Genomic DNA, 27,605 nt, shown 5'->3' on the forward strand with positions numbered 1-27,605 from the left:
ATTAGCGATTCTTCTTCATGCTCAGCATTTCAGCAGTCATAAAAGTCCACACAAGCATGCCACAGTCAGTAGCAAGGGATAAGCAAACTGTCAGACTTTTTGCTTTTCTTGTAAATATAAATATTGACTTCACACTCTATAATCATACAAACTCTGAGGGAAATTGAAATAAACAAGGGTGTCTGAAATGTCAGTGTCAGTGTGTGTGTGTGTGTGTGTGTGTGTGTGTGTGTGTGTGTGTCTCATGGGCGCTGCGGCTCCAAAGCGCTGACACTGACAAAGACATTTTTAAAATGGAAGAGGGTTCATTTTCAGAGGAAAGAAGAAAAAAATGGACTCTTTTCACTGTGCCGGAGCTGCATTAATTATTCTGTTGTCTCCCTGTCTCCATATACACATAGAGGGGTTCTTTGAGAAGCATAGAGCATCTTGTCTCTGTCTAAAAGTTGATTTCAGTAACCTCTTATATGAGTCACACTTTTTAATTTCACCAGCAGAATAAAAAGAAGGATTTTGTTGTTGTTTTTTTTTATATTTCAGTGTAGTTTCCAGTCAATGTGTTTTATGTGGAAGAAAGATTGAGATTTTCCATCTTTTTAGAAGCTAACATCCAGCATGGTAAATAACACAGTCTGCATCTGCAGGCTTAGTTGTTCTATGGTCCATAATGACTTCTTTAAATCAGCTTGATTGAATAAAGGGGCCTTTTGAGACAACAATGAGTTTAATGTTGTTGTTTGTCCCAGTAGGTCTTTATGACTCATCAGTGCCGCACCAACACTTATTGACACATATTTTTATTTTCACAAGCTCATCAGGGTCGGTTTCTAAATTTCTAAATCATTAGCAGCGTGAAGTACGAAGCATTAAATCTAAAAAATAAATAATCCTATATAATCAACTCTTCGCATTTAGGCTTTCAAAATGATACAATAAAGTGAAACTTAATTTTGAAAGAAAATAATGTTTTTACTGGTAGATTATTTCTTCTCAGAATTTTGATTGACTCGCACAAATGGCTCGTCAAATAATAAAAGAGTAACCTTAATCCTTATTATTGACCCTAAACCTCACTGAAGCATGACATGCAATAAGAAAATTCAAGAATCATTATTTTATATTGCAGTCTATCGCTTATTTATTACAAGCATATGAACCACTGACAGGTCTGTGATTGTAGTGTATGTAAAAAGAAAGCCATGCTTAGCCTTGAAGATGGCTAAGTGACTTTTCGCATGAATGTGTGCGTAAACGTGGATTGTTGTGTAGAAGCAATTTCAACAAGCCTCCAAAAGAGTTCTCTCTTTAAAGTTTAGTTTTAGCTGTCATTTAAAGGGTGAGATGTAATGCAGATGTAATGTTTTGGGGTTTATGCAGGGATCACTCAGGTTAAAGATCTGCTGATCGGACAACTGAATGTTCTGCACTCCGCAAATCTGTCTTTTATGGAAGATGAAATTCATCAGTAAAAAAAAGCCATCAGAGGTCCGGTAATAAGTCTTCCACAAGATACAGTATGTAGTGGAGATAGCAAATCTGTGGGAGAAAGTGCTCCATGTACATGAGACCAAAAAGGTCTTCAGCGAAATCCTTTGTTTGGCAGAGAACTACCACTGCACAATAACCTGAACACATTAATGAAATATGGTGATGGCAGCATCATGCTGTGGGGGTGATGTTATTTAGCAAGGAGAGAAAAGCTGGTGCGAGTTCATGGAAAGATGGATGGAGCAAAATACAGGGCAAACCTGGAAGAAAACCTGTTTGTCTACAAAAGACTTGAGAATGAGGCAGATGTTTAAATTCCAGCAGGACAACAACCCTAAACACACAGAGCTACAAAACGTGGTTTGATCAAAGTATGTTCATATATTGGAATGCCCTAGACAATGTCCAGACCTAAATCCGATTGAGAATCTGTGGCAAGATATGAAACGTGTAGCTAAAAGAGGCTCTACATCCAATCTGATTAAGCTTAAGCTACTTTACAAAGAAGTATGGGCAAAACTTTCAGTCGATAGATGTTCAAAGCTGGTAGAGAGCAAACATCAAAAGAAACTCAGTGATTAATGAGCATCATTTCATTAGCATTTTATTTAAAAAAACACAGGGTATCTATGTGATAGCACCACATGGCAACAACATTGTGAAGCTGAGTATGTAGATACAGTTAAGGTATCGGTTCTTTTATCAGTGCAGGACAGGGATTGAGTAAAAACAAAACAGAAGTCCCAATAAATGAGTTTTGGATCTTGCTTGTTTTGTCGGTCTTGATATACGTTTCTGGCCATCAGAATTCTGGCCTGACAAAGAAAAGAGAAGCAAATCAACAGAAGAATGAGCAATATGCAACTGTCTGAGATGGTGCTCTTGTTCATGTCTGCTCCATTGTATTATGAGTATTTGTAAAGGACTCAGTGTACCTCATTTGTTATGTTTCTTGTAGATGGAAATATACTCTTGCACATCATCAGGGGATCCCATGACTACAGGGACTCTCTGGTGGATATTGGTTGGCTGGATGTCCAAAATGTTCTGTGACCCAGTAGTGGCCCTGCCTCCTGCCTGCTCCATGATGAAGGCCATGGGGTTGCATTCATACAGCAGCCTCAGCTGAAAAAACAAGAAAAGATCATAGGTTTTGCCTGGGTATTACATCAAGAAGAGCATTTGCTTTCAGAATCTCTGCTTTCTAACCTTGCCCTTTGGACTCTTGACATTAGCAGGATATAAGAAGATCCCTCCATACACCAGTGTCCGATGAACGTCTGCCACCATTGAACCAATATATCTGCTACCATATGGTGCAGAACCATCCTGGATACAAGATTTACAGAGTCCAAATTAATGTCTACTTTCTATATATTACAAATGTAAATGTAAATCATCAGTACATGATAACCATTGTCTCATTTGGGTATGCAGTACTTTCATTGGCTTTACCTCTGGGTGTTTCTTCTTATGAAGGTACTCAGTCACATCTGGATAAAAATGCTGTGCATATCCTTCGTTCAAACTGTAAATTTTACCCTTCTTCTTGATCTTAACGTCTCGATCCACCAAAATGAACTCACCAATTGCCTGAAAGTGTACAAACACATAAAACATAGCATCATTAAAACAGCATTTTAGTGTTGTTTTCAATCATCCATTTTTGTACATACTGAAGGAAGTCAAGGAACAATAATTCCAGCAAAATCTGAAGTCTTACAGGGTCTAGCATGAAGCCGTTCACACCCTGACCGGTGGAGATGACCATCATAGTGGCGCTGCCGTACAGGGCGTATCCAGCTGCTACAATGTTTCTGCCGGGCTGTAGAGCATCCTGCTCACATGGCTCCCCATCTGTGGTCTGTAAAAAATGGGGAAAACTTTCAAGAATTGGCATGGAGACATGGGAAAACCAACAAGATGAGACTCAATAAACAAGGATATTGTTCTGCAAATACAAAATAAGCTTTTATTATCTGAGGCACAACTGAAAAGCCGAGAGGATGTAAAACCTTTAAAATTTAAAATCAGACGAGGTTAGGTCTAATTCCTATTGTAAATTGAAGGGTCTACCAGCCTTGCCTGTTAAAAACTCCATGGACAAGGAGCTAAAGCTATGGAACAAGTACTGCATTTAATTTTGTTGTCCAATTACCTTTGAAGTCAGAACATAGATCTGGGAATGACATCAAGCCCAAATTAATTGTGTTTGAGTTTCAGGTTTGAGAACCAGTGGAATCTACTAGGTTTTACGCTCCTTGACAAAGTTAACTATAGTACAATAGTAACAATGTATTTCTCTGCGTTTTGTACTCTTGGGATTTTTATAGATCACGTGTGTGAAAGATCTGATTAGGTACAAATTGTCAGAAGAGCATATGAACTGTTCTGTTCCTGCAGCTATCAATAGTCTTTATATGAAAAGAAGACATATTGGATTTGAAGCTTGGTGTTGGTGCTAACCCTCCAGCTTTCCCACTTGTAATGTCAACTTCAAAGGGACTGTTCTGGTTTTAGAACCACTGTAAGGACCACAAACAAGCATGCAATCTGGGAGTAAAGGGTTTCCCTATGATTATATAAAGACCTAAGTTTGGTTATCATGTTTAAATCATCATTTGTTTCTGTTTTCACCTAGCTTAAGTATTTTGATTTTACTTAGAAATTAATTAGAGAACTGATGAGATACCATGTTAATAAGAAGGCACAGCCTGAAGTAACAAATGCCTAAAGTGTATTTAAGCATCCCCTTCACATCAGATACCCAACAAATAGCTACGTTCTACAGGTGAATGATGAACCCTGAAACCCATGTTATGTGTAGGTTAAAGGTGAGATCTATAAGGGGCTTTAACTATATCAGTCATTTCTTTTATTTATACGTGTTTTTTTTTAACAATACAAATCTGACAGGTTTTGCATGCCTTTGTATTCACCCCCCTTTACTTGAATACTCCTTTAAATCCAGTTCAACCAATTGCTTTAAGAAATTAGTAAACAGAGTCAACTGGTGTTTGTTCACTAATGTTCTCTTTAACAAACCTCTGAGGTCTTTACACTGACAGTTGCATTTATACTGAGATTAAATAACACACAGGTGGACTCCATGTACTAAGAAGGTGATTTCTAAAGGCAAATAACTGCCATGTTTCTACCAATAGGAGGAGCTAGAAGTCAAATGTTGAGCAGTGTCAATTGCTATTTATAGCTGCATGTCTGAAGCATATCTTGAAAAAAGTCCACAGTGTCATTTTATGGCAAACAGTAGTAAGATTTGGTCATTTTCATGTGCTTGGAATACAGCAGAGTCCCTGACCTTTTTGTAGATGGCAAAGATTGTCCCAATGGAGACAAGACAGTCGATGTTGGAAGAGCCATCCAGTGGATCAAAGCAAACAATGTATTTTCCCTGAATGAATGAAGAAAAAACTGTGATTTTTTTTATTTTTATTAAAGGGGCAAAAAGCCTTTCAGCCCCGTCAGACAAGCATAACTACATGCTGTTAGTTATGCGGACACATACTCTCTTTTCTGGCTCCACAATAATGGCTCTCTCATCTTCCTCTGAGACCAGGACGCAGGAGGTGAAGGATGACTTGATCATGTTGATCACCAGGTCATTGGACAGAACGTCTAGCTTCTTCACCTGGTCCCCGGTCACATTGGTGCTTCCCGCGATCCCATATCTTCACAGGGAGAAAAGAGGAACAGAGTTATCTTTACAGCAAAAGCTAAATCTTTACATTAATAAATCAAAGCATATCATTATATTGTATGTCTGGGTACACAGCAAAGAAAATAATAGTATACCTTTGGTCGGGGGACAAGTTCAAACTGCAAGCTGATTTGCATGCTTCTCATATTTAATAAACAGTTGACCATCTTATCAGTTAAAAATTAAAAACATGATTAAAATATGCTTTCATATTAACTCAAATTTAATAATTGGACAGATCACTTCTAAGTTTTTAGAAATGCATGCACATTTTGCAATAGTGCATTGTTTTGAATAAAATGTCAAATGCTACTCACAAGTTAGCAATCCCAGCCTTCCTGACTGCAGAAGAAATAGCTTTGACAGCAGTACAGACGGAGTTCAGCAGGGTTGTCAGTTCTCCTGTTCCTTGGGCCTTCCTGCCTTCCTCGAGAACAAACCTGGTGAGAGTCACCACATTGGTATCAAAAGCTCCTTTATCGGACATTCTGCCGGCTGGCTGGGACTGCGACCTAATGCTGGAAAGGGGTCGAGGTAAGAGTGTATCCAACATTAAAAAGTGGACTCTAGAACAAAGATAGGAGATGTTAGAGGGGCGTACAGCTCTTCCAGCCAATCACAAGTTGCGTGTCTAACACGTAGGAATTGATTCATCAACTCTGTGACTGTGAGTCTGAAAGAGCAAAGTTCAAAGATAGTGGGCAATTTTAAGATTTAAAGTAACAAAAGATTCAATCATTTTAAGAAAACTTAAAGATGTTCTTTTTCTTTCAAGCTGAACTTTCATAATTTAAATACATTGATCCTCCTTAGAGTGGATGTTTTCTCATTGTGTTCAATATGCTGAAGTCCAAAGTTATCCCTGATAAAGAAACTTTAACTTATCAACAAGTTTTAAAGCAGCTGTTACAAATGTTGAAAGTTTTTTGCTCATTTAACAGAAATGTTGACAAACTATATGACAAGGTATGTTTTGACAATGAAAGAATAACCATAATTATCCAAAAGTTCTTAATTTTCCTACCAAACTGCTTAATGTTTCTTTTCACAGCACTATCCCCAAAATGTTTAAAATTCTAACCTCAACATTCATTGTTCTTGCTCGCCTCCCTCCATTTGTCTTTGCAATGCAACATAACAAAAAGCCTATCTTAAAACTGTTGGTGCATTAAAGTCAGTATGGTTTCTGTGTGCAGAGACGGTGCAGCCTAATGCGCCATCTATTTATAATGCAAAGACGAAACGGGGCAGGTACACATGGATCACAGGAGTTTAAGTCTTAACACCAAGCAGCTCGGGGAACTGTCTCGCAGCACAAAACTTAAACTGAACTTTGAACTTTACACGACCCTGGAAACGCTAATGAATGACTGTTATTTCCAGGATTAGGATGACAGTGAATTTTATACAGGCAAACGAGCAACAACACTGTACGTCAATAAGAATGGTTTAAAAAGCAGTAAAATTATTTAAAATTATCAAATAAACAACTTAGCAAAACACGAGCACGTTTTTTTTTTTCACAAAAACAAACGCCGTACGTCAATGAAAACAGATCTATATTAGTAGTTCCAAAGTGTTTCCACACGATGTCGCTGTTTATGCGGGCCTGTTTCTGTTCCATGGGGAAATGACTGTGGGGAATTTATGCATATTAGTAGTAGTAGTATATTTTAGAACTATCTAGCAAGATTTAAAAATATGTCGCATCCAGAGCCAGAATGTTTTCTTTACCAACTCTTAACGAACCCATTATATATGTTTAATACCTGTTGCTATTTTCATGAAAAACCTTTAATCTGACAAAGCCTCAGCTATTCTAATTTATTTAATATGACTGTATGGTTAAAGAATCAGAGAAGAACATTTTGGACATATTAATTTATATTTCCGTAGTATTGTGCCATGTAATGATGGCCACCCATTCACACAGCAGAGCCATAAAGAGGACATGCTTTGTAATCAAAGAGGAGAACAGAACTGATGAATATTTTACTGCGTCCACCACTCATCACCTGAGTGCCTCCCACCCAGCGGCACCTGTCCTCTGCGCAGGCGCAGGGACGGACCTATACCTTCGGAGAGAAAACTACGCTGAAGTAAGGTTTAACAGACTGAAACATGTGAGGAACGATGAAATGCGACAACGTGAGAGTTGCATCTGCACATAGACATCGCTGTTGGACTTTTTTTCCCCCAAGTGTTAAGTTATTTAAAACTTTACCTTTAAGGTCTGCATCACAAGCATGTATCTTCTGTGTTCCTGCTGCTGCACAGGTGAGTAACTCCTTGAGTAAAAAGTTTTAAAAACATCAAACTCCACCGGTAACTCAGCGGTTGTCTTGTAATTAAAAGTGGTATGTATGTTTAAAGCAATGACACTGCCTTGCAGCAAGACGGTCCAGGGTTCGACTCTCGCCTGGGGGTCTTTCTGAATGGAGTTCGCATGTTCTCCCCGTGCATGTGTGGGTTCTCTCCGGGTACTCTGGCTTCCTCCCACAATCCAAAAACTGTTAGGTTAACTAGTCTCTCTACATTGCCCTTAGGTGTGAATGGGTGTATGCATGGTTGTCCTGTGTTGCCCTGCGATGAACTTGCGACCTGTCCAGGGTGTACCCCGCCTCCTGCCCATAGACTGCTGGAGATAGGCACCAGCTCCCCCGCGACCCGCTTTGGAAGAAGTGGTAGAAATGACTGACTGACTATGACACTGGATCAATAGAATCATTTGTTAAATGTACAATTCATAGCAGCTTCATTACTCATAAATGTGTCGTGACATTGAATCAATCCTCCAAAACAAAAGTCATGCTAATTGTATTTTTTTTTTAAAGAAAGATAAATTTAAAGGCATATATAGGTACAAAGATAAATTATAAGAAATTGCCAACATGTACATTTGAAAAAAAAAAGTTGCATATGATTTATTAAAGGAAAATAATTAATTATGTATTGATCCCAGAGGAATAGCTGGCTTTTAACCAACACTCACCTGTAGGCAAGAAGCTGGTAAAAGACTCAATTATGGGACTCAATTAAAGCCTTCTATAATTGCTGACTATCCTTTTGCATGTTTTCACTGGTATTTTGATTACCTCTGTCCAAGTCTTTGAGGTTGGATGCCTCCTTGCCATCACCCTAATCTTTAGCTCCCTCCAAAGATACTCTGCCAGATTCAAGTCAGGACATTTTAAAACAGAAAAGCAGAAATTATTCATATTGCTGCTAAAATGTAAACATACTGATAATTACTGTTATAAAAATGCTGTTACATTTTATTTATTGTAACTTTGATTATTGCATTTAAGCAAAATATATGTACAGTGGGGAGAACAAGTATTTGATACACTGCCGATATTGCAGGTTTTCCCGCTTGCAAAGCATGTAGAAGTCTTTATTTTTTATCATAGGTATTCTTCAACTGTGAGTGACGGAATCTAAAACAAAAATCCAGAAAAATCACATTGTGTAATTAATTAGCATTTTATTGCATTACAGTATTTGATACATCAGAAAAACAAAACTTAATATTTGGTACAAAAACCTTTGTTTGCAATTACAGATATCAGACATTTCCTGTAGTTCTCGACCAGGTTTCCACACAGTGTGGAATAGCAGTGCTGTAGTTCTGGGCTGATCCCTTGCCTTCCTCATGATCATTGATGCCCCACAAGGTGAGATCTTGCATGGAGCCCCAGACTGAGGGAGATTGACCATCTTCTTGAACTTCTTCCATTTTCTTATACAGGTCCTTCTCAAAATATTAGCATATTGTGATAAAGTTCATTATTTCCCATAATGTCATGATGAAAATTTAACATTCATATATTTTAGATTCATTGCACACTAACTGAAATATTTCAGGTCTTTTATTGTCTTAATACGGATGATTTTGGCATACAGCTCATGAAAACCCAAAATTCCTATCTCACAAAATTAGCATATCATTAAAAGGGTCTCTAAACGAGCTATGAACCTAATCATCTGAATCAACGAGTTAACTCTAAACACCTGCAAAAGATTCCTGAGGCCTTTAAAACTCCCAGCCTGGTTCATCACTCAAAACCCCAATCATGGGTAAGACTGCCGACCTGACTGCTGTCCAGAAGGCCACTATTGACACCCTCAAGCAAGAGGGTAAGACACAGAAAGAAATTTCTGAACGAATAGGCTGTTCCCAGAGTGCTGTATCAAGGCACCTCAGTGGGAAGTCTGTGGGAAGGAAAAAGTGTGGCAGAAAACGCTGCACAACGAGAAGAGGTGACCGGACCCTGAGGAAGATTGTGGAGAAGGGCCGATTCCAGACCTTGGGGGACCTGCGGAAGCAGAGTCTGGAGTAGAAACATCCAGAGCCACCGTGCACAGACGTGTGCAGGAAATGGGCTACAGGTGCCGCATTCTCCAGGTCAAGCCACTTTTGAACCAGAAACAGCGGCAGAAGCGCCTGACCTGGGCTACAGAGAAGCAGCACTGGACTGTTGCTCAGTGGTCCAAAGTACTTTTTTCGGATGAAAGCAAATTCTGCATGTCATTCGGAAATCAAGGTGCCAGAGTCTGGAGGAAGACTGGGGAGAAGGAAATGCCAAAATGCCAGAAGTCCAGTGTCAAGTACCCACAGTCAGTGATGGTCTGGGGTGCCGTGTCAGCTGCTGGTGTTGGTCCACTGTGTTTTATCAAGGGCAGGGTCAATGCAGCTAGCTATCAGGAGATTTTGGAGAACTTCATGCTTCCATCTGCTGAAAAGCTTTATGGAGATGAAGATTTCATTTTTCAGCACGACCTGGCACCTGCGCACAGTGCCAAACCCACTGGTAAATGGTTTACTGACCATGGTATCACTATGCTCAATTGGCCTGCCAACTCTCCTGACCTGAACTCCATAGAGAATCTGTGGGATATTGTGAAGAGAACGTTGAGAGACTCAAGACCCAACACTCTGGATGAGCTAAAGGCCGCTATTGAAGCATCCTGGGCCTCCATAAGACCTCAGCAGTGCCACAGGCTGATTGCCTCCATGCCACGCCGCATTGAAGCAGTCATTTCTGCCAAAGGATTCCCGACCAAGTATTGAGTGCATAACTGTACATTATTATTTGAAGGTTGACGTTTTTTGTATTAAAAACACTTTTCTTTTATTGGTCGGAAGAAATATGCTAATTTTGTGAGATAGGAATTTTGGGTTTTCATGAGCTGTATGCCAAAATCATCCGTATTAAGACAATAAAAGACCTGAAATATTTCAGTTAGTGTGCAATGAATCTAAAATATATGAATGTTAAATTTTCATCATTACATTATGGAAAATAATGAACTTTATCACAATATGCTAATATTTTGAGAAGGACCTAGAATTGCACCAACAGTTGTTGCCTTCTCTTCAAGCTGCTTGGCTATTTTCCTGTAGCCCATCCCAGCCTTGTGCAAGTCTACTATTTTATCCCCGATGTCCTTACACAGCTCTCTGGTCCTGGCCGTTGTGGAGAGGTTGGAGTTTGTTTGATTGGGTGTGTGGACAGGTGTCTTTTATACAGATAATGAGTTCAAACAGGTGCAATTAATACTGGTAATGAGTGGAGGACAGGAGGGCTTCCTTAAGAAGAACTAACAGGCCTGTGAGAGCCGGGATTCTTATTGGTTGTTAGGTGACCAAAAACTTATGTCATGCAATAAAATGCTAATTAATTACTTCAAAATCACACAATGTGATTTTTCTGGATTTTTGTATTAGATTCTGTCACTCACAGTTGAAGAATACCTATGATAAAGATTAAAGACTTCTACATGCTTCGCAAGTGGAAAAACCTGCAAAATCGGCAGTTTATCGAATACTTGTTCTACCCACTGTATATGCCAGCTAGTTTCTGCAATAGTGTTTAAGTAAACATGCTACTTGTGCAAAATAATATCATTTTTTTTACTGTTCTGCTGTTTTTAAAGGAACACAACTATAACATGGCAATATTAGCCGGGTATTTAGTAGAGTTGTCTGCTCTGGTAGCTTGCCTGCAGTTTATTGTTTAACAGCAGATTATAGCTTTCCACATTAATTTTAACTCTGCATTATTTTAATAAGAGTGATGGAAAGAACCCCTTTATTTTCTACACCATGAATGTATGTAGTTTTAATGTTGAGAACTACTTTAAAGTAGATAATGTTTTCTTTGAGTGTAGCAAAAATGGATGCGTACTCTTTTTTAATGTACGTGAACAGCAGCGCACAGCAACAAGCGGTGGAGGAGCAGCGCTGCGCTACTCAATGCCCCATACAGCAGGAGAAACTCAGGTCACTCCAGCACTTTCTTTGGCGTTTCGCAAAACAATTTAAAACCATAGGAACCATGTATGACAGAAATTTTAGCTGCTTGAAACCGTAACTTTTTAAAACCACAGTATACCTTGATACCGGTAATGAGCCAATGCCTACCTACTTGTAGCTTCTATTTTGGACTCATTAATACCAGAATACACAACCCCCTTTTTTTCTTTATTGCATTGATTGGGGACAGGTTTTAAGGGAATTAAGTCTTAACGTTCAGAGTATCATTAGCTATTTAAAGATTTCATTTCTCTATCTCTCTCTGACATGTAGTGTCAGGGTTCTCATGTGCATAAGTTGGAGTTCTAAGTCTTTGTCTATTCTGAAGCAAATTTTAAGAAGAAAAATAGAGGACTTGCATTAAAATTTCAAAACAAGTGCATCAGTCTTGATAAATTCTATTGAACCTCTTTTTTGATCCCTCTTTGTTTGCATCTGTCAGTCCATCATTCTCTCAGTCTGACTCTTTTTTTTTTTCTTCCTAGACTCAATACTAGAGCACACAGAAGTCACCTCATTGTAAAGCCATCAGGTGTGGAGGAGTGTAGTACATATGTGTTTTTGTAGCAAATTATCATACCAATGCAGAGAGAGACAATTCTTTCAAACCTCATCACTATGAGATATCACTGGCTGGAGGCAGAAGTCTAACCTAACATTACCAGCATGCATTAAAAACAAGAATGCATTCATTAAGAATTTATTTACTAGCAGAGAAATCATATTGCTTTAAAGAGCGTTATTTAACATATTGACATGCATCTAAATGTCCACCATAACAGCTCAGTAGTCATCAGTATTGCATTTGGACATTGTTTAAAAATGTAATGATCATCATCTGCAGGATATAATATTTCAGTTGAATATAATGTTTTGATGGAGGCTTTTTGCACAAGTTTTGGTCAAAGTGTAATAGGACTGCCGTAAGGTCAAAGCCTCCTTTAACACCACACCAGTATCGTTTAGATATGATCCTCTGAGTAAAAAAAGAAATAGTTCAATCTCTCTGACCTTCCGTTCTGACGTCTGCCATCAAGGAGGCTGGAGGCTTAGCAACATAAAAATATGTGACTTGCAAACTTATTCTATTCACAGTTGTCACTTCTGTACATCCCCTTAAACAGAATCTTATTTTGGAGAGTAAACCATTTTAGCATTTTATCTTGATAGTTGTTGGAAACTGGGACCAAAAGTTGAGATTTTCTCAGAGAAATATGCCCTGGTCTTTTTCAGACCGAAAAAGAGCTTGTCCAGGCTGTGAGCAGTGAACTGACAAGTATTTTTGAAGGCAAATTTGAAAACCATATGGTAGACAGAGAGACAGACTTCCATGCAAGAGAAAGGAGAAATAAACGGAAATACAAACTTAGCTGCCAGCAACGACTGTAGAGGTGGGTCCTGTCAGTTTTTGCTGTTTTTGAATTGTTGATTTTTTTTTTTTTCTTCCACTGGCTGATGTTTTCTTGCAGATGTCTTTTATTTCAAATCATGTTTCTCCCAATCAGTTATTAAAAAATATATTATAAATCATACCAGAAGTTATCTTGTGTTTATCTTTATACACTTCATTAGAATTTCCTCTGTGAGCATTAAATTGAACAAAATGTGCATTAGCTCTTACCCTTACATTTTAGCTGGTTTGCTATATTGCCTGTACTCTTTGACTAAGTCTTTACCGAATGCAAGATTAAATCCAAAAGGGAGGCATTCGTTAGTCCACTGAATGCTGAGAACAGAAGCTGCTTACTGATGAAAAATTGATATGACATAGTGTCGCAGTTGTGCCATGAGTCTTAGCCAATTCCTCAGAGCAGTTTTGCAGAATTAGCTATCATGTGGCCTAGCCAGGTATTACATTTCCTCTGTGCAAGCATTGTACACCTAGCTGTTATTGAACCTGGATTTGGAGAGAGAAAGTGAACATAAAAGTGAGGCAGTGAGGGGAATGACTAATTACTGTGATGTAAAGCAAAGTATGTACATTGTTCTTTCTTTGTACAGAATTTAAAGATTCAGAAAAATTTGGATTGGACGTAAAAGGACATTATGGCTCAAAATGGTCACATCATGGGAAACGTGGCAGGTAACTATTGATTTTATATGAAGTACTTCAGTGCTACAGTGTGTCATCATTTCTGAATGATCTGTCTGTGTGTTACGTATGTGTTCAATTATTACATAATGGATTTTTATTCCAAGCTTACAGTGAATTGAAATTATTTTGTTTTAACCAGTATTTGATAATTAAATATGAATGCAATGAATTGCAAGTGTATTATTTCAAGTAGTTTCTCTGCTTTTTGTTTACTCACTGTCTAAAATAATCAGGGAATGTCTGTGGTTAAAAAACCTGCCAAGACAGAGAATGGTTGAGCATTTAGAAGGAGAGTTTTATAGTAATTATAGAGTGGAGTCAGTCTATGTAGGGAGACGTACCATTTTGGAAAGGAATGGCTGCTCCCTCCTCCTCTGGTGGGACAGGCTAACAGAGATTATAGTCAAAAGCAGTTTAAGGTGAAAGAAGGCTTCTGACTTGAATAGAATTGTGCATGGAGGAGCATATCGTGCTGAGGTAAGGAAAAAACCTATATTTTATTTTGTAAGATTCACTGTGAAATTTAAACCTAAAAGTTAAATGTATGCAATGTTTATTTTTCTGTTTGTCCCATGTGCTTCTGGTCCTTATCTGGTTCATTTTTATTTCCTAAAAAGGTTACGTTAGTAAAAAGGAAATCTCCGTTCTTGACCCAACAGGTCAAAGCACTGAAGACTGTATTCCTGAATACCAAAGAAATAACTCCCATTATCAGTTGGACTTGGGCCTTTTTCAAGACAGCATCAACATTAAGCGACTAAGCCTTAAGCGGAGGCCCAGAGTGGCTCTCAAAGATGTGGAAAAAACACAGATTGGTGTTTCAAGTGGACGGGTGCCTTCTGCCGAGTCCCTGACACTTCCTGGTGGCGATGATACGAGACAGTTCGGTATGTCTTCTACAGCAAAAGGTAGACCTCCGCTGCCCCCACCACATAGTTCCTTATTGGATGACAGACGTTCCAAGAGTGAAGGTCCTGGCACCTCTCAGAAACATTCAAAATCAAAACCTCAACAGGCAGAGAAAAATGTGGCTCCACAACTACCAAGCCCAGGGATAGAACAGACAGTTTTGGAAACCCATAAACACATAAGCCAGTCTCCACCTCAACCCCTTCCCCGTCGCCGACTAGCCAGCTTTGGAGGCGTAAGCCCTGCTGGGTCACACTCACCCTTCACTGGTCTGGGTGCGTATAATCAGAACAACAATGGGAACAAGCCAGCTGATGACATGAATGCCCACCTTACCTCGTCCCTAGGAAGTAGAGGCAGCACAGGGTGTCTGAGGTTGAGCCCACAGAGCTCTGGCAGAAATACCCCAGTCACAAGCCTTGGGTCTATGCACCTGCAACATGTCCGTGACCAGATGGTGGTAGCTCTAAAAAAGCTGAAGGAATTGGAGGAGCAGGTGAAAATCATTCCTATCCTTCAAGTCAAAATCTCAGTCCTTCAGGAAGAAAAGAGGCAGTTGGTCTCTCAGCTAAGTGACACAAAGAGTATAAATGATATGGCCTGGAAAACATCATATGGGATAGAAGGGTTTGACTTTGAGAAAAAAGGGAACATTGAAGCAAAACATATTGAAGAGTGTGGACACACTGACTTTAGAGAATTCAGGCAACTCGGTGAAGAGATGCAGGCATTGGATAGAACCATTAAAGGGCGACATTTGTTTGCATGGCATGAAAAAGGCTGTTGTCCATCACAAGAAAAGATTACTAAGTCTATTGGCATTGAAACTGATGCTGTTATGAAAATGACTTTATCTAAAACCTCAAAAGAAAACAAATCTGTGCACACAGACCAGTTAGAGACCAGATCAATTGCAACAGAAGTGAATGAGGTCATTCTTGGAATTGACACAAAAAAAGAAGCAGAACTTGAAGCCCATCGAAAACGTAATGCTGCCTTAAAGGAGAGGATTTCCCAGTTAGAAACGGAGTTAAAAGAATCAGCTCTTCAGATAGAGCTGAGCTGTCTGAAACTGGAACTTCAGGCGGCAGGAGCCAGGAACCGGGTTGACAAGGCCTGCTTCGCTAAGCCGTACACTGTAAGTGTAGGCACAATAACAAGACCATCTACTAAAAGTCAGGGAGTTGGTAATCACAAAGAGTTTCAAGATTCCAGCGCAGGGGATGCAACACAAGTAAAAACTGTGGCGGTATCTTGCAGGCCAAAGATGAAGGATATATGTACAGGCCCAGACGTGCCTATGAGGCACTGGGAAGTCAGGGAACGAAAGGAGACCAGTGAAAAGGCTGTCGGGATTCAAGTTTTCACAAGCACAGTGGGAATTGGGACAGAGGTAGAGCTATCTGATGCCAAAACCAATACAGAGTTGGCACTAGAGGATCTAGTATTTATAAAAGAAAAGCTGAAGTGTCATTCTGTGGCTTGTGGGGAATATTCTGTTGATTTCCCTATTTGCGAGGCAAAGGAAATGATTTCTCAAGGTATTACCACAGATTCAGTCAGAGGAGTTGATTTGGGAATAATGGTATCACCCCAAATGGCTTCGCACCGTACCAACACAGTGTCCAGTTCAGTGACTCGCTTCACCAACACCAGTCAAACCTTTAGCAATGACTCCAGCACAAACACACTCATCAGCAAGCATGACAAGCACACAAACACTACCCATACATTCACTCGTACTGTATCCGTTGGCAGTGGGGTTGGAGGGATTATTTGCACAACGGAAACTCGGACAGTTGGTGTAAATACTGCCAATTCAGAGTGTTATTCAAAACTACCACCAGACACAGTGAACAAGGCAACCCGAGACTGTGGTGTTGGGTTAACAAACATCTATGAGAATTTCCTTGTTGGACTGAAAACACGCAACATGGCTTCCGGACCGTCGCATCTTCCTGATCCCATCAAGACAAGGAGTATAGGTGTAGGTGAAGGTAGGATACGGGATTTTTCTGTTTTATCTTGCATACCCAAACCAAAGTTTGAGCAATCTTCACAGTTTCAGTGGGATCACGAGTTAAACCATTACATAGAGAAGATGCACAGGCTCTTGAAGGAGCACGGAGACCTTGTTACAGGGGATTGCAGTGACCATCACACCAGCTCCAAACCAATCAGCAATGTCAAAAATATGACAGAAGCAGGGGCAGTTATACATCAATTCACCTCTCAGCCAACAGGTAAGACAAGATAAGTTCAAATGTATTGTTTTGACTATTTAAACTTTTGGTGTCCTGTACAATGTGATATTCACTGGTATGTTAATCTCCTTTTTGCTACAATTTGCTACAATTGTGCTGGTGTCCACTTAAAGAAATCTGATATTCGATAACTTCCTTCATTGCCACTAGTGGTACAATGGTATACAACTCAAAAGTGTTCACACATTTGTTAAAAGTTCAGGGTTTTGAGATTTTACACCTTTTGATTTATTTCACTCTTCAGTCTTCTTTGGTTAGAGTCTATCACCCTGGCACAACCTGACTTGGTTATATGTTCCCACTCTACCTTGCAAAGGTTATTCCAATCTATCAGTTTATGAGGACAACCCTTGTCCTCACACTATCTTTAGATGACCCAATAAATTTTCATAGATTAAGTTCTTGACTCTGGCCATTTGAAAACCAAAATTATCTTCTGGCAAAGCTATTCTCTTGTTGATATAAACACATGCTCGGACTCATTGTGAAACTTGATCATGTTTGCCACTACCATGTTTTACAGTTGTGCTCTTTTCTGTGATGCACAGTGCTCTTTCTGTGCTCAAAATGCCTTTCAGAACTGTGGCCCAAAAGTTACAGTTTGGTTCCTTCGAAACATAACATACTAAAACCACCCTCAAATTTCTTTGAAAGATTTTATAGGCCTGGGGGTTTTCTTTGGAAGAAAATGCTACTTTCTTGCTACCCTAACACTTAGTCCAGACGTTTGGAAGACACAAGAGATTTTCGTCCCATGTAGAACAAAATCAGTACTTATTGGAAAATTGTTGCAACTTCCTGTTTGCCTCCCTGAACAATTTCCATCGTTGACTTTGCTAACCCTATACTGCATCCAGCATCAAGACCAATAGAAAGCCTGCAACACACAGCACCCAGAAGCAGCAAAGGGCGGGTGGACTCAGTTCCAGAAGGCCACATCAGCCTCAAGCAGACAGGCACAAACCGTCACCCCAGGGTGCCAACACCAAGTCTGAGCAAGCACACAACTATGGCATCACTGAAGCACAGTTTGAGCAGCCTTCAGGCGAAAGAGGCCCAGTAAAGGAGGGCACAATACCATTCCACCTGGTAAGCTAGCTTTTGGGAGGTCAAGAGGGAGGGATGCCCACCAGAGCCTAGTGTAGTCCCCATGGCCCACAGCTGGCCCGACACACCCCTCAGACCCATAGGCCACCCGACTGGAAATGCACACTACGGGAGGCAGCCCCCTGCCAGCCCCCATGAGGGTACCAAAGATCCCTAGGCCACCACCCTGCCTCCAGTCCCCGCTGAAGCAACACAGGTGCAGGGGGCATGAAAAAGAGGACCACACCATATACCCGGCACCCAGCTCTTGCATGTGTGTCTGTGGTAATGTGAGATGCTGCTATGAATGCAGATGTGTATGTCTACAGTGCATTAAAACTGGGTCTATGGCTGGGGTGTGCAAGACCTCATTGCTTGACTGTCTCTAGTGTATTAAAATTGAGGTGTAGGACAGCGCCAAACATATCGCGGGGGGGGGGGGGTTCACTACATGCCTGCAAAGTCTATCATCCCACACCTCAACACTGTACTGATACGTAGCATATGTTAGGAGGGAGGGAATGAGCCCCTCTCCCGAACTGGTCCCTGCTAGTCCCATCTGCACGCCCCACCAGACTATTTTGTTGTAATTACTGTGGACTGTCTTCTCTGTACCATTTTGTAAATATAATACTAAAAGGCTGGTCAACTTTTTTGTACCTTCTTCTGACTGATACCTTTGTACAAAATAATTTTTTTAATCTTTAGTAACTTCAGCTGACTAAGGCTTTAGCTAAAGAATACACATTTGAGTAAAATCCTACTAGGACAGCTAAACTTTGTTTTAGGTTCAACAGATGCTTCACATTTTAATTTTAGCCTGTGCCATGTTTACTGGTATTCTTGCATTCTCTTTTTTATTTTAATTCTAAAATGCATTTCCTGTACAGCAATTTGGTTAACATCTGTTTTTAAATATGCTTATAAATTAATTTGGCTTTGAAATGTAAGCTCAAGAAGACAAAATATTAAAATGAAATCAAAAGGTATTTAAAGAAAGTTTTATTCGCACAATTATGCACCCAGATTATTGCACACCTTTATATTTTGTATTTACCCCTTAACATATTTCATAGTTTTTCAATTGAAGTGTGTGAGATTAATGTAATTAAACTTGAAAAATATTTGGAATGACTTATCATAGTCTTATTTTATTAAGTTCCAAAAAGCTGGAATTTTAACAGGGGTGTGTATACTTTTGAGACCCACTTTAAATTTCCTTTTGTATAAAAATAAATGTTTATCAGTCATGTCATGTTAATGCTAATCAAAATCTCCCCTCTTGTTTTTCTTTGCTGCAAACAGACTTGCTTTCCCCATCTCAGCCTCTAGGTGTCTCCAAAGAACATCCAGAAATCTCCAAACAAGATGGTAATGAATCAGAGGTGAAGAAAATGATACAAATTTTAGAGCAGCAAGTCATCGCAACACGACAAGGTTAGTAGAGTCCTTTCCGTTTGTGTATTTGTATCTTACACTGTTTGCCCGAGATTAATCTTCTTTAGAAACTGTCAACATATACTGTTCAGGAGGCGAGCTTGGAGATTTCTCAGGGTGCTGTATAAACTTGTTTAAAGATCACAGGATGTGGCTGCTTTTGGTTTGGCCTGTGGGATGCACTTGTAATATTTGGAATTATATTTGGTTTTGGAAGTCGTCTCGTCCCAAATAGCAGTTTGTGGTCTTGGATATAAAATTAAAAGGGCTTTGTAGGAGGAACTAGTGTTTGAGAATGCTTTCTCTTTTTAAATGAGCTTCTTGACTTGGAAGAAATCCAATCATTATATGACATCAAAGCTGCCTGAGTTTGTTTGCAGTGATTTGCAATGGACACTAAATGCAACACTAAATGAAGTGACGCCTGTAAGATTCTGGTCTGTATACCACATGTTGTATGTTAATATGATTTTTTATCTTTACGGTCCTCAGTAGAAATCACATGTTCACAGCACAAACTCTGAGACGATGCAGCTAAATACAGTCATACCAAAAACATTTATGCCCCTGGGGTATACATGTTTTTAACTATAGAGTTCAATGTATTTTTTTATTGGGATTATATGTGATAGCCCAACACAAAACTTTTCAAAACTTTTTACAAGAATCTGCGAAGTGTGGCATGCATATGTATTAAGTCTTCTTTAGTCTGATATGCTTAAAATCCAGTTCAACCAACTGGATCAGTACTCAGATAATTTGTATATAGAGTACTTGTCCCTTAATTTCAGTGTATTTGCAGCTGTTCTGTAAAGGTCTCACACATTTGCCAGAGAGCATCAGTAAACAAACAGCATCATGAAGAACAAGGGACACACCAAAAAGGTCAAGGATAAAATTTGTGGAGAAATTTAAAAAACGGTTAGGTTTTAAAACAATATCCTATGCTTTTAACACAGAGCATTTCTCAATCCATCATTGAAAAATGGAAAAATTATGGCACAACTGCAAACCTATTATGTGATGGTCACAGTTAAAGTAAGAAAGGCAAACCTGGAAAAAACTGTTAGAGGCAGCAAAAGACTGGGTTTGAGGTTAATCTTCCAACAGGACAACAACTTTAAACATATAGCCAAAACTAAAATAGAAAGGTTTAGGTCAAAGCAGTTTTATGTGTTTGAATGGCCCAGTCAAAGTCCAGACCTAAATCCAAATAATTATCTGTGGCAAGACTTGAAAACTCCAGTTTCACACAACAAATAAGCAAAAACTTCAGTCAGTAGAGGTGCAAAGCTAGTAGAGACATACCCCAAAAACCTGCAGCTGTAATAACAGTCAAAACAGTTCAGAAGAGCATCCTGCCCCAGAATCCAAATGCATGCCACACTTTCAGATTTTTATTTGTTAACATTTTAAAATTTGTGTATTACGTTTCTTCTATTTCACAATTACAGTAAACACTACTATTTTTGTTTTTTTGTTTTATGGTAAACCAGCTGGCTCATTTTTGACAAATGGCATTAAACTGCTTTTGTGTGTGTGCAATGGACCTTCATTTATGCAGCTAAATCCTAAGAAGCGAGGCCTGTGTTCTTACTTCCAGACAGGTCAGCTAATGCCTGTAAGCCCTGGTCTGTAATAAAGAAACAGGGTGCTGACCAGTGCCATACAAGCAACAGGAAAAGCATGAAATTTATGAAGGTGGCTGCAGGGTACGTATTCAACATCCAGCAACGTTTCACAGCTGAAGTTCTTGAATGTGATATATTAATTTATTCTTAGATTATTTGAGCTTTTGTGTTTCGCCTTGATTTGGTAGATTGGAACCAATATCCTCTTTCGAGTATGAGGAAAGAGAAGGAAGGGGAAATGAAACCTTAAGAAATTTTTCCCAAGATGGATGGCAAGCAAAAAAAAAAATAGATGGCTCCAACAAAGGGTCAAAAGGCAGTTTGAAATTATCTAGACAACACAGGTAATGTAGAAAAGATCTATGAGTTTTAGGGCAGTAGTTTATGTTGTATTACAATGCTAGAACAAAACGTAGCATTGCATCAGTTTGAATTGAGTGTGATGTTTTCCTCTGAAGTCTGTCCAATACTAACCTTTCTACTTTTCAGATGCTATTTAAGTGAAAGTATGTTTTCTGCATGCCAAGCTTTAAAGATGCACCTGAGTGTGGACCCAGCTCTGTCCAGCAGGGATTTGGTATGTTTTTCAACAGCAGGAATCAGCTTGTCTGCAATTTTCTTAAATACTTCTTTAATTGCATCTTTCCACATCTATCAGATACTTTGGTGTCTTGTTTGGTTTATCTGTCATATAATATCCAAATGTTACCCTTTATCCCAAATCTGAGTTGCTTTATAAAATAAATCCTGAAAATTTGCAGTTCTGTGTTGGTTGTTTTCCTTACGTCTTCTTTTTCTCTCCCTTGCAGCAGGAGTCTCTATACACACTCCAGCAAGAGTGGTTCTCTGTGTCTAGCCACAAGTCAGCTGCTCCTGACACAGTAGGGGAGTACTTATGTGCGTTCCACATGATTTCACCCTCAGTGTTGCAACACATAGTCAACATGGCTGATGGCAATGGAAACACAGCTCTACACTACAGTGTTTCTCACTCTAACTTTGGTGTTGTCAAGAAATTGCTTGATGCAGGTACATAAATACTTACGTTAAAAGGTCATTGTTTATTCAGTATTGTTAAGCTTGCAATTCATACATATTTTTGCTCTTGCCTGGCTGCATAAAACTACATTAACAGGTATAGTATAATGTATGCATAATTGAACCATCTTCTTATGTGAAAATACTGCAATAGTTTATCTGTTTAGTCTAAATCCACTCTGATTAGTACACATTCATACATTTGGCCTACATTGTGAACCCTGTATTTGTATCACCCTGAATACATTCAATTCATTTCAAAAATACTTTATTAATCCCAAAGGGAAATTAAATGTTGTTATAGCTCATATTATGAAGGTTTCCTCAAAGAGCCGTTGTAGATGCTGATGGCTGTGGGCAGGAAGGATCTCCTGTAGCGCTCCGTCTTACAGCAGATCTGAAGAAGCCTCTGACTGAAGACACTCTGTTGTTGTAGGACAGTCTGATGAAGAGAATGCTCAGGGTTCTCCATAATGTTCTTCATTTTATGAAGAATCCGTCTTTCCACAATGATCTCCAGAGGTTCCAGAGGAGTCCCCAGAACAGAACCAGAACCTTCTTTATCAGCTTGTTGAGCTTTTTTAAGTCCCTGGCTCTGATGCTGCTTCCCCAGCAGATGATGGCAGAAGAGATCACACTTTCCACAACAGACTTATAGAGGATATGCAGCATCTTGCTGCAAACACCAAAGGACCTAAGCTTCCTCAAGAAGTACAGTCTGCTCTGTCCCTTCTTGTAGAGGGCTTCACAGTTGCATCTCCACTCCAGTCTGTTGTCCAGGTGAACACCGAGGTATTTATACTCCTCCACCACCTCCACTTCTTCTCCCATGATAGAAATCGTTTTTGACTTATTCCTGTTTCTCTTAAAATCTACAATCATCTCTTTTGTTTTAGTCACGTTCAACATGAGATGATTGTTTCCACACCATGCCACAAAGCGGTCCACCACCTTCCTGTACTCAGCTTCTTGTCCATCTCTGATCCACCCCATGACTGCAGAATCATCCGAGTATTTCTGCAGATGACAGGAGTCTGTCTTGTACTGGAAGTCTGAGGTGTACAGAGTGAAAAGGAATGGTGAAAGTACCGTCCCCTGTGGTGCTCCTGTGCTGCTGACTACCTGGTTAGACTCACAACCCTTCAGTCTCACAAACTGTGGTCTGTTTGTCAGGTAGTCTTTGATCCAGGAGATTGTTGAGGCCTCCACCTGAGTCTTCTGGAGTTTCTGACAAAGCAAATCAGGTTGAATTGTATTAAATGCACTGGAGAAATCAAAGAACATGATCCTCACAGTGCTGCTGGCTTTGTCCAGATGACAGTGGGTTTGTTGGAGCAGGTGTATGATGGCATCTTCAACTCCAACTCCACAGCAATAAGCAAACTGAAGGGGGTCCTGATAGTTTATTGTTTGCTTACTCAGGTGGGCCAACAGGAGTCTCTCTGGGACCTTCATGATGTGGGATGTCAGGGCAACAGGTCTATAGTCATTGAGGACTGATGGGTGAGTTTTCTTTGGTACCGGAACAAGACAGGAGGTCTTCCACAACACTGGAACCTTCTTCTGGGCCAGGCTAAGGTTGAAGAGGTGCTGCAGAATCCCACAGAGCTGCTCCACGTTCGAACATAATGGAGGCAGCATCATGCTATGGGAATTTCTTTCTCAAACAGGAAAAAGGCGTCTGGTTAGACTTGGATGAAACAAAAGACATGGTAGTCCTGGACATAAAGCTGTTAGATGTTGTATAAATATGAGACTGGGGCAGAGCTTCACCTGTCAGCAGCACAAAAAGCAAAAACATGCAGCTACAAGTGCTGCATAATTATATAGATCAACTCATATTTATGTGTAAGAAATTGCCTAGTAAACGTCCAGACCTTAATTAAACTGAAAATGACTTTTTGACTGATTGGCTAAAGAATCCAAAGATCAAGGCCAAGCTATTCAGGGTTTTGCAATGCAAGTGGAAGTGATTTATAAAATCTGTGCTACAGGTCTCAAAAGCCAATGGACCAAAATCAATTTTAAGACAAGCATGGAGTACAAATATATTAAGAACTAATAATTCTCAAACTCACATCAAAGGATGTTCCTGAGAAAGCATAATTATTTGTTTCTTGAAATGAATAGGAGTGAAAAATCAACTGTCCATCATTAGCAAATTTAGCTACATCCTGACTTTTATTTAATGTGAGAATGAGAAGCTGAGATGTATCAGGGTCATTTGATGCTTCATATTATCAGTTCATCTTTCTCAAAACGTTTGTTGCACTGCAGGAGTGTTTTCATTTTTGCTACTGGTAAGATAAAGCATTGCTTCAGTGAAAGCTTGCAGTTTTCGTTAAGCTGTATCAGTAAAAGTTGCAAAACCAGAAATACCTAATGTAGAGTACTTCAATTTGACACTTTTGCTTACCGCAGAGGAAAATGTTGAATATTTTGATATTGTAGCACTTATATTGTTGTTGTCTATTCCTTTTGTTTTCATCTTTTAAATATCCTCACCACAGAGGCATGCAACGTGAATCAGCAGAACACAGCAGGTTACACTCCCATAATGCTGGCTGCACTCGCAGCTGTGAAACACCCTAAGGACATGGGGGTGGTGGAGCAGCTCTTCAGAAAAGGAGATGTCAATGCCAAGGCCATCAAGGTCAGCTCCAGCCATCACGACTAATATGACTTTTGTCAGAGAAGTGTCAAGTTGTTTCTAACTGAAGGAGTGCTTGGTAATAATGTAGCATTTCAATCGAATGTGTGTTTACTCATAACACTTTTGGCATCCAAAGCAAAAATCCATTACATTAAGGCTGCTAAAATGAAAAAGGAGAAGATGAAACTCATAGAATATTTCTTTTTTAATTTGAAGAGTGCTTTAGCACAATTTTCTTGGTGATTTAGCCATTCATGTAGGTGACTTTAAACATACAACCAGATGTGTAAACATGTAGTTTAAATTAAAGCAAATAGTTCTGTTAGAATGGCCTAGTCAAAGTCCACTGCTAAATCTAACTGACAATGTGTGACGATACTTGAAAATTGAGACTCACAGATGCTCTCCATCTAATCTGACTATGCTTGCTCTATTTTGCATAGAAGAATGGGCAAAACTGTAACCCAGAAGACTCTTGGATTGCAACAAGGATAGCTCTATATAGCACTGTCACATCAAGGTTAAATTCAAATGCATGCCACATTGTCTAGAGGTTCTATTTAAAAAAACAAATGATGAAAACAATGGGTTATTTTCCTTCTCACTGCGCTACTTACCGTTGGTCTATACCATAAAATACCATCCATCCGTCCTTCCATCCATCCATCCATTTTCTAGACCCACTTTTTCCATACAGGGTCACCAGGGAGCTGGTGCCTATCTCCAGCAGTCTACGGGCGAGAGGCAAGGTACAACCTGGACAGATCACCAGTCCATCGCAGGGCAACACAGAGACACACAGGACAAACAACCATGCACACACCTAAGTGCAATTAATAGAGACCAACTAACCTAACAGTCATGTTTTTGGACTGTGGGTGGAAGACGGAGTACCCGGAAAGAACCCACGCATGCACTGGGAGTACATGCAAACTCCATGCAGAAAGATCCCCAGCCATGAGTCGGACCCAGGTCCTTCTTGCTGCCGGGCAACAGTTCTACCAACTGCCCCTCCGTGCAGCCTGCCATAAAATACCAAGTGCAAGAAACTTTGTAGCATATTCATCATTGAAACCTTTCCTACTTTAACATCTAGGTTAGTATTCATTTATTTTGAGCTTTGTCACTCTTTTTGTTGTGGAGAATCTCTTGCAATCTGTTTTAGATCAAGCATATTCGCCTTCATAATTTGCAGCTCCTTGTACATGTAAAGTCTTGCAACTCTAAAAACTGTTGCATTTCCACTAAGGCCATTGAGACTAAAAGCGGTTGTAACGTGCATAGACATTTTTTTCTTGGTCTGGTAAACAGTTGCAAACATCCATTAACCTGTGCTTTGATAGGAAAAGAATAATTAGTTTGAAATGCCCACAAAAATAAAAGCAAAACTTAAAACCTTCTTCTGTCAATAAATACAATAAATACAACTTCATGTTCTTTCTGCTAAGAGTACTAAGTGAATAAATTATGTTTAAACGTGAGAAGTGTGGCCTGTTTGAATTAACACGTTTTTGATGCATCTCCAAACATTCTTGAAATCTGATCATGATCATCACCATTTCCTGACTTCAAGCCCTCTCCCTGCAGGCTGGTCAGACTGCTCTGATGCTAGCTGTGAGCCATGGCCGGATGGACATGGTTCAGGCTCTCCTGGCACAGGGTGCAGAAGTCAACATCCAGGACGACGAGGGCTCCACGGCTCTGATGTGTGCCAGCGAGCATGGCCATGCTGAGATCGTCAAACTGCTGCTGGCACAGCCCGACTGTGATGCCACCCTCACTGACAGCGTGAGTCATTTCCTCCAACAGCTGCTCTCAGCATGCCGGCTTCAAGCTGAGAAGAAGAGTTTTCCCGCCTTGTGTCACAAATCGTGTTAAAATTAAGTAAACGTGACAGAATTCCCATGAAATTTGTCCAGTGGACAGAACTTGAAAATCTTTCAACAGTCTGTAATTCAAAGCATGATAACTTGAATTGTTTTATGTGCGAACAGGACAACAGCTCAGCCCTGTCCATTGCATTAGAGGCTGGTCACAATGACATCGCTGTCCTTCTGTATGCCCATGCCAACTTCTCCCGATTCACAGGGGTAAGCATAGATTTCAAGACATGTACTCAAACTAAACTCAAACTATTTTTTCCTAACATATTTGCTTGTGTTTGATCATGTTTCCAGGGAGCAGCTCGACACTGTGGCAGGTTTCCTTCTTCCTCAGGAGGAAGGAGCATCTTTGAACCCTGAAGGGAATATTCATAAAGCTCATTTAGGAGATGATTTGATTCAAAGCTTGAGCAACAAACTGACTGAAGCTACTCAGTCAAAATGCAGCATTTTCTGCAGTTGTGTATGCGTGGTAAGATTCTATATTAGCATGGCAGAGTAGTTTACAATTTGTTTTATCACAAAATATTTGATATATTTTGACGTTAGTGATACGCATAACTATGTGTAATGTTTCATTTGTGTTATTCAGAAAATATTGACTTAATATATAAACCTTTTATTGGATAGCATGCAATGTCTTTGGAGGTAAAATCCATTTTTTCTATCCCAAACTAAAATTAGCATCTCTTCCTATTCTTATATGTTATTTAAACATGATACCAGAGCCACATAGGTTTTAATTATGATTTTTGTTTAACATGTAATTCTGTGTTTCATTTATGGCATTAAAAAAACTTGAATGAATTATGGAAAGAGAAATATTTTGCTTTGTTCTCTTTGTTTTGAAAATTTGTCAACATAAGACAGCACAATGAACTGTCTTTTTTCTTTTTCTTAGCCTGGTTAATTGTGTTCAATTTCTGCAGCTCATTGATGATTCTTAAGTTTGTTTTTTAAATAAATTATCTACCATGTTTTTAATTAAGATGGTGTCTTGCAAATGCATTTTACTGGGATAAAATCCCAATAAACATTGAATTTTTTGTTTGTAACTTAACAAAATGTGGACAATTGCAAAGGTTAT

General features: G+C 39.5%; 2 protein-coding genes across 4 annotated transcripts; one reads left to right on the forward strand and one right to left on the reverse strand.

Annotated features, from left to right (window-relative positions):
• Positions 1-2,075: 2,075 nt before the first annotated feature.
• Positions 2,076-5,767, reverse strand: fbp1b (fructose-1,6-bisphosphatase 1b). 2 transcript variants are annotated; one of them, XM_047373033.1, is made up of 8 exons: positions 5,524-5,767; positions 5,015-5,177; positions 4,808-4,900; positions 3,212-3,352; positions 2,944-3,081; positions 2,698-2,817; positions 2,424-2,613; positions 2,076-2,298 (listed from the first exon to the last, which is right to left on the reverse strand). In XM_047373033.1, the coding sequence occupies exons 1-7, from the start codon at positions 5,757-5,759 to the stop codon at positions 2,425-2,427; spliced, it is 1,080 nt and encodes a 359-aa protein (XP_047228989.1). In that variant the 5' UTR covers positions 5,760-5,767; the 3' UTR covers positions 2,076-2,298; position 2,424. The 2 variants fall into 2 exon arrangements, with proteins under 2 accessions (XP_047228989.1, XP_047228988.1); XM_047373032.1 differs by having other exon boundaries at positions 2,076-2,303; positions 5,524-5,766.
• Positions 5,768-13,520: 7,753 nt separating this feature from the next.
• On the forward strand, positions 13,521-27,506 carry LOC124872179 (KN motif and ankyrin repeat domain-containing protein 1-like). Of its 2 annotated transcripts, XM_047371919.1 has the most exons (11): positions 13,521-13,605; positions 14,277-16,769; positions 19,182-19,313; positions 20,917-21,025; positions 21,133-21,288; positions 21,434-21,521; positions 21,754-21,973; positions 24,493-24,635; positions 26,223-26,423; positions 26,630-26,725; positions 26,813-27,506. In XM_047371919.1, the coding sequence occupies exons 1-11, from the start codon at positions 13,569-13,571 to the stop codon at positions 26,876-26,878; spliced, it is 3,741 nt and encodes a 1,246-aa protein (XP_047227875.1). In that variant the 5' UTR covers positions 13,521-13,568; the 3' UTR covers positions 26,879-27,506. The 2 variants fall into 2 exon arrangements, with proteins under 2 accessions (XP_047227875.1, XP_047227877.1); XM_047371921.1 differs by lacking the exon at positions 21,133-21,288.
• The last annotated feature ends 99 nt before the right edge of the window (positions 27,507-27,605 follow it).

The sequence above is a fragment of the Girardinichthys multiradiatus genome, chromosome 8, assembly GCF_021462225.1.
Source record: "Girardinichthys multiradiatus isolate DD_20200921_A chromosome 8, DD_fGirMul_XY1, whole genome shotgun sequence".
NCBI classification, from domain to species: Eukaryota; Metazoa; Chordata; class Actinopteri; order Cyprinodontiformes; family Goodeidae; genus Girardinichthys; species Girardinichthys multiradiatus.